At 28.4% G+C, this 7,562-nt stretch overlaps 2 protein-coding genes across 2 annotated transcripts; both read right to left on the reverse strand.

Annotated features, from left to right (window-relative positions):
- Positions 1-3,895: 3,895 nt before the first annotated feature.
- OCT59_014478 (uncharacterized protein) lies at positions 3,896-5,559 on the reverse strand (the record flags this gene model as incomplete). Its single annotated transcript, XM_066150047.1, has 7 exons — positions 3,896-4,096; positions 4,172-4,301; positions 4,419-4,664; positions 4,774-5,049; positions 5,124-5,149; positions 5,232-5,244; positions 5,324-5,559. 7 exons carry the CDS (start codon positions 5,557-5,559, stop codon positions 3,896-3,898), a joined length of 1,128 nt encoding a protein of 375 aa, XP_066002258.1.
- A 947-nt stretch (positions 5,560-6,506) lies between these two features.
- OCT59_014479 (uncharacterized protein) lies at positions 6,507-7,211 on the reverse strand. Its single transcript, XM_025320755.2, has one exon. It carries the CDS (start codon positions 7,148-7,150, stop codon positions 6,641-6,643), a length of 510 nt encoding a protein of 169 aa, XP_025170638.1. The 5' UTR covers positions 7,151-7,211; the 3' UTR covers positions 6,507-6,640.
- Positions 7,212-7,562: the final 351 nt, after the last annotated feature.

A 7,562-nucleotide genomic window follows, 5' to 3' on the forward strand; every position in this document is an offset into this window, starting at 1 on the left:
CATTACTATTTCAGAAACAATAATTTGATACCTTGATTTAAGAAAAAATTGTAAAAGAATTTGGTTTAGGAGCGAAAGTACCCTTTTAATAAGAAAAATCACAATTCCATTACGTTACAGTCGTTACACGTTTATTAGGCGATTAAAATTTAATACATTAATAAAGTTTATTTGAATTACATAATTAGAAAATAGCGACAAAGGAACATTTTTTTTTAACACGCAATGTCATTGAAACGCAAAAAAATTCTTTGACAGTTACCAAATTCGTTGTTGTTTTATTGCAAAATGAGGTAATTTTAAATTGAAAGAAATTTATTTGTGCTAAAAATAAATTATTGTCTAACTGAAGAATGAATAACTAAATTGCACACATCATTGTAATTAAAGAATGTGTTTATCTAATTCATTAGAATCTCTATACATGGAAATGAAGAAGTTCATTGTATATGTTGTATGTGGAAATAGATTACGAAGATCGTGATAATCAGTTCATATACTACAGGACTTTGCTAAAGCTGCCTAATTTGTCAAAATCAAAGAACTGATGACAATCTTAGAACGAATGTTTAAATTATTATACTGTAGTCGATTATTTAATTATTTTAATTATTTTAATGTGAAATCATTTATATATAATTTGAATTATAAAGCTATATATATAATGAATGTTTAAAAAGAGTAATTAGACGATGAAACGCCACATTTCTTTTAATTACAACCCATTGTGCGGTTGCAATGTTGCCGCGTTACCATTAATTATGTTTACTAGTTATCCTTATCAGGATTTTTTTATTTAATTGAAAGGAAAAATTTTTTAATATGTATTATATAATGAAACTTTGTCTTATTATCTTAATTTAAAAGTTGGCCAAAATTAGTTAAATCAGCCGATCAATAAAACATAATTTTGGCCAAAATTTTGTTAATTCTGGCCAATTTCCAAAAAAAAAAAGTTACACGTGAAAAATTACGCAAATTTATCAAAAGAAGATTAGTATCAATTCTCTTCTCTTTGTAAACATTATTGGTTTAATGCAGGAATCACATCATGAATTGTTTATATTTATTATTTATATTAATAAGATATTATAAACATTGACTAAACCATTTTAAATTTATTTCTTACATTATTAATATGACTATTTTTCTAGAGAATTCTTTAAATAAAAGAGAACAATATAAGAGCTAGTACTTAAAAAAGCTTAGATGTATAGAATAATTATATTACAATTATATATTCTAATCAGGAGTTTTATTGATTTTTAATAATTTGGCGTATTCAAAATATATTGCTCGACATATTAAATTATTATTTAGGTATCCGCTTAGAGTTTTTTTTCCAATTTGGATACAAGAGGAAATGGGCGGATGATTATGACCATATCTTTGTGAGATGAGTGAATATTATTCAATGGCTTTTTCTTTTGTTATATAAAATAGAGATTCAAACAATACTAGAGTCTCGCCCGTGGAAAAGGCGAAATCTGACTTTTAAATGTGACGAATATTCATTACATAATTATTACACCATATCAATCACTTTTCATTGGTTCGTCTATTAGGATCATGCTAATTTTTGATTGACTGATATATTTTATGTGGCTTAATTTAATTTTTTATGCACGTTAAAAAATATCCGATCTAACCTTTTTTTAATCATGCTAAATTCTAGATTATTTTAATCATTTTTTTAATAATAAGTGTTGATTTTTGCTTCCGAAATAAAATAATAATGTACTTAAATAAGTTATAGATCGCTTTTAAGGCATCTAAATACTCTATTTGGTGGGAATTCTTTGTTTTTTTTCATTGTAATGAACTTTAACAAGAAATATAATAACCATATATATACGTAACCACCAAGAATGCGAATTGTCATACCGTACATTTTAACTTTTTTTAAAATTTCTACTAAAATCTACTGATAGATGGATTGCAAATTTTGTTCCGGAAATAAAATTTTTCTAAATTGGAATCGACTAAATTTCTTAAGTGCAGTGGAATATATTACCCAATAGTATTAATTTTACAGTAAGAAACTCTACCCCACGTAGGTAATATTTTTCGTCCAATAATATTTAAAATAATAAAGTATAATTAAGGACTTAACCATTGATTATTTATAAATTGAATGTTGTAAGAAAAAAATATATACGGTTTCAAGCTTAACTATCCTTTCTTAATAAAATATACCAGACATGTTTTACTTGAAATTAATTACTCAGTCGGAAATATTTTTGAATGGTAAAATTAAAACGAACGCAGACACGTATTAGGCAAAATATTAGTTTTAAATAAATAAGACAAAAACTTACCGATAAAATTGAAATTACATGATCAAAAACTTATTTATTTACCCGTCTTCAATTAACAAATTTTACTCATTTTATAAAATTTAAAATTGAATTACTCAAAATATGATGCTTTTATTACAAAAATAAAAATTTCAATAACTTTACTATACAATTTTCTATTTTTGAACTACTTTGTGTGATATGACAAAAAGTCACGTGAATTTTCGTGACTTTTTTTTGAAGTAAGTTATTTAATTCTATTATTACTTACATATAATTTAAACTAACTAAATTCTTTATTTAAAAATTAATTAATTATATAAAATTATGTGCATTTTGCGGAGCATTTACATCACTGTAAGAATTTTCCGTTTATTCTTGATTAACAGTTGGTGGCTGATTAAATCTTAATGTCACAATTATTGCGAAAAATACAATCGCAAATATTTTATTAAAACACTAACACACTAACTTATTGTTCTTACATTTATTAATCATACTTAGAGTTGTGATTGAACTCCGGACTTGTACCAAGATTCCAAAGAAGAATTTCAATCCCTTTCTCAATTCATTTGGTATACGAATCACAACCTTGATTGTACTACAAGTCTTACACTTTTCGAATATTAGCTTTTCTGAATCAACATCATTTCATGAGAAGAGCTTAGAGTGAAGAGTAGTGATATTAGAATCTAAGTTTATTGACCTTACTGTTAACGTATGTATTATTTCTATTAGTTTCTCTATATCTTTTGTATATTATCATGAAATTTGTTGAATTTAGAGATAGTTATGATCAACAGACGAATGGAATTCTATTTAAAAATAAGTATGTCAATCTTGATGAAGCGAAATCTATCTTAAAGAGATATCACTACTGACCTTGTTTTTCCTCATTTAGTTTTTCTGCTAATTCCATGATATCGCGTGACCAAATTTAATATTCAATAGAAAGCTTCTCTGCAGTTAAACGGAGAAAAGATTTTCCATCAACATCGTGAATTTTTGTTGTTACGTCATAACATAATAAATTTGGTCACGCACTAAAAATATGGGACATAATATCTTATAATAATCATAGGCTTTGGCGTCAGCTACGGCTGAAAGATCTCCCTTGTAGTAATCGTGTTTCTTGTGTTTGTACTTTCATAATCATGATCCTTGTGTTTGTAATAATCATGGGCTTAGATCATCTTCTTCGCCTAATAATCGAACAATTTCTTCAGATTCATCAGGATATATTAACTTAGCGGATTCAAAATTTTGCCACAGAGGACATAAATATCATGTTTTCCACGTTTTTCTGGCTTTGGAACTTTCATTTTATTATGATGAATATCGATAAGTGCCAACTTTTTCTCATTGCTTATGTAGAAGTCTATGTAACCTATTGTTCCAAAGCATGCTCCAACATCTACAGAAACATAATTACCTCAGGTAAAACTTGCATTGAGGCACGATAAAATTCCATCTGCCATACGTGCTGTACTTTTTTTGTAATATTTTCATTTTTGCAAATACTAATTTGATAAATTCACAAAAATCACTAAGAGGTGATTTAGATCAGCTTGTTCTACCAAGACGGGATTGAAGGTATGTTATTCAGAGTAATGGTGCTGGAAAATCGTGTAGTGCAATGTCTGATTGACTTGGACTTGTATCAACAAATACAAGAAGTCGTCCACCATATGTAATGTCTTTCGAATTATAAGGAAGACCCCTTTTCTAAAGGGTACAGAATCAACAATTTTTTCTTTCTTCATCTGAAAGATTTGAAGCTGAATAAAATGCACGACATTCTGGAAAAGTGCAACATTAAAATTGTATAGTAAATATATTAGTTATTAGAATTAATACAAAATATGACACATTACCTTGATGAGATCGTTAAAATCATGAAACTTTAGAAAAGAAAAAACATTAAAAGATAGAGAATTTCTCTCTTTTTTAGTATATCGTTCGGCAATGTGATTCATAGTATAAGCAACTAAACCAGGATGTAAGCTGTTATGGCAGACATATATTTAAAAAGACATGGAATTTCAGGTCAGAGCTAAAGGGTTGAGCAGAAGGATTAATCTTTATCAACTTATCATAATGATATACAATGATATACTTCACAAATTGTGAAAATAATCATGAAATTCTTCTTTTGTGAAACAAATATCTTCATATCCCCATTTGTTTTTCATACTAAGGTTATTAACAGATGAAATGTCCATGTCTGAACGACTTCCACTAGTGGCATAAGCGCCATAATGTCCGTATGATGCTAATTCTACAATGCAAAGCTGTGAGGATTGCGTTATGTATTTAAATGCATCCCAAAATATACTTCCGCCATGATGAAGTTCGTGAATCTCATGCCTATATATTTTTTTGCACTTCATTGATAATCAAATATGCTTTTTTATAACCACATTGTTCAAGAAAATCATTCCAACTCATCTCCATAAAATTCCATGAATTAGTATACTTTTGCATACATACCAACGAAATGCGAAAAACACAAGCTGAACCATCCTGCACTTCATCTAGTTTGAGCAATTTATCCTCAAGTAGTTGTCCAAGAGATGTTTTTCCAGTCATTGGTGGTGACCGAATTAGGATAATGCGTTCTTTAAGCAGACATTCAAACGGTTTGCTGATAGTTGATTCTCTCTTGCATATGATAACACTATTAAGATTAACGTTAATACCTTCATAGAAGAAGCTGCTTCCAGTCTTCGGTGAGTTGTTCCTCCAAGACCTCCTATATAATACAAAATAGGAAGTGGCGTTACTAAATGCAATTAGTATGAAAGTTAAAAGACAATATCTTTATACCTATTTTCTTGCCATTTCGCGCGCGACTGTTAAAGAAAGTGAATAAGAAATGGAATAAGTTATCATAAAATTTCTTGTTCGAGAGGTAAGGTATTGGGAGACACTTACCAGCAGCGACGGGCTGTACAATGATGTGAATTGTCTCCTTATCGATTACTTTGTTTTAAAATTATCCTCAGTAAAATATCTGTTAAGAAGACGTCATCTTCGGTAAAAATCCTTCAATTTTATTTCTGTTATTTTCAACCTTTTTACCATCGACCTTCCAAAGTTTCAGACTGGCAAAATTGTTAATATTAAGTGATTTAAGTTTTTCACTTATTTCATTAAAGACAAGAGACTTGATATGCGAAACTTGAATATCATCTTGGTTGATATTATTATTAGAAACAACGATTGCTGCGTCAACAATAACTGAGAAATAAAGAATTTTCATATTTCTCGCTTCGAAGTAAACAATTTAAGGAAAAGCACATGTTGAATATTTTTCTGTAAAGAGATAAAACGTATTTTTTTTAGAGAAAGAAATTTTGAGAAAAATTGAGAAATTTTGAGGGTATATAATATACTTTTAAAAACCTCTCTGAATATATCATTAATAATAAAATAGTAAAAAAAAATAATTTATCAATAAAAAATTTATGCAAAAGAAATGATTAATGAAAAAATGAAAAATTCTCATGAGTAATTATCATGAATTACTGTTACGCAATTTTTCGGTCGTACGGTTGACCAAGTAAATTAATGGAATAGAATCACGTTGTTCCCGCCCTAACTTTAATTATTATTTTATTGTTGTTATGTTGTCCGAATTTGATTGCCCTATAAAAAATGTTTTACAATTTAATACAAGATGCAGAGATTGAGAATTTTCGACCACATAAAAAACGTACAATATCATGATAATTGTCCAATAAATGTCAAGTAAATGTTCAATTTTCCGAACAAAAAAACCGAACAGTGTTTGGACAACTTTTTTTATAGGGTTGGCTAAAAAATTTGTCAATGAACAGGGCTAGTGTGGTGCATATTTGGAACCTATGATCATGAATACTTCGAATTTTTTTCGCTCCTTTGCTTCCAAAAAAAGTTTTTTATTGGCTTGTTGAACATTCCTGTTATAGAAAAGAGAATAATAAGTCGAATAAATTTGCTACACTTTCTGTTTCACTAGTGCAGAACGTAACTGTTGATAATAATATACTTGGTTTTCTTCTAAGAATAAATTGATAAAGTTTAAATATTCAGTCTACAGTAAAAAGTCATTGACGAAGTCACGTGGCGACTGTAATGTTACTGAAGTTGACGCTAAAAAAGTTAACGTAACCATAACTGATAAAGTTTCAAATGTTGCATTAAATATTATCAAAGTGGTCAACTCAAGATAACTTTATTTATATAAATTGATTATTAACAAATAAAATAAATTTAAAATATAACTATATATATATAACTATATAACTAATTATTTGATTTTTCAATCACGTGACAATAGGAGGTAATTTCAAAAGAATTAATCATTGAAAAGAAAGCTTGATAATTACAACTTTGGACCCAGAAATTTCAAATGTAAGGATTTCAGAATGGTTTGCTTGAAAAGGATAAGTCATCATTGTAGGAAAAGTAGGTATAATGATAATTTTAATTCCGGGGATGTCAAATGTAATAAAGATCTCAGAATGGTTAATTTGAGAATAATTGGTCATATTGGGTGAGTTAAATAGTGAAGGATTGGACTGTGTTGCATTCTGGCTATTACATTGCGAAACATATTGTGGAGGATTTGGGGAATCTGATGAAGCGGTAGGATAAGATTGAGATAAATCAGAGTTGCCAGGTGTATCGGTGTAAACAGGTGTATTGGTGTAAGATGCTGGGAATACGCCACCGTTCATCATGGGATACCCGTTATTGTAATCAGGAGTATTTGCATTGTGGTAATTAATATTTGAATTTTCTGAACGAGTATCAGTTGTTTGAGATTGATTAAATCCATTATTAATAAAGTTGAGATTATTATTATCCATTTTTAATAGAGTTTATAAATTATGTTTGCTGTTTTTTAATATCTAGAATCAAAATTTTCTTGGTTCTGATGAGATAAAAAACTGAGACGTTTTTATACTGATTTTTATTATTATATCATTCTACATGAAATTCTCGTTTTAAACGTACTTATACATGATCGGCAATATGGATGACGATCACACTAATTCACCATGATGCAGTCCAACTACACTAATCCTTATACTAAGATTATACTAATAAAATACATGATCGGCAATATGGAATATTCTGAATATCCTTTCACTATTTCACTATTATTAATCAAAAAGGTGCAGATCATTATTATATCATGAAATCCGCTCTTTATTTTGAAGATATATTATAAGACATTTTAAGTCATTACTATATGCTGGAGGCGGCATTCTAAAAATT

Source organism: Rhizophagus irregularis, chromosome 22 (assembly GCF_026210795.1).
Source record: "Rhizophagus irregularis chromosome 22, complete sequence".
NCBI lineage: Eukaryota > Fungi > Glomeromycota > Glomeromycetes > Glomerales > Glomeraceae > Rhizophagus > Rhizophagus irregularis.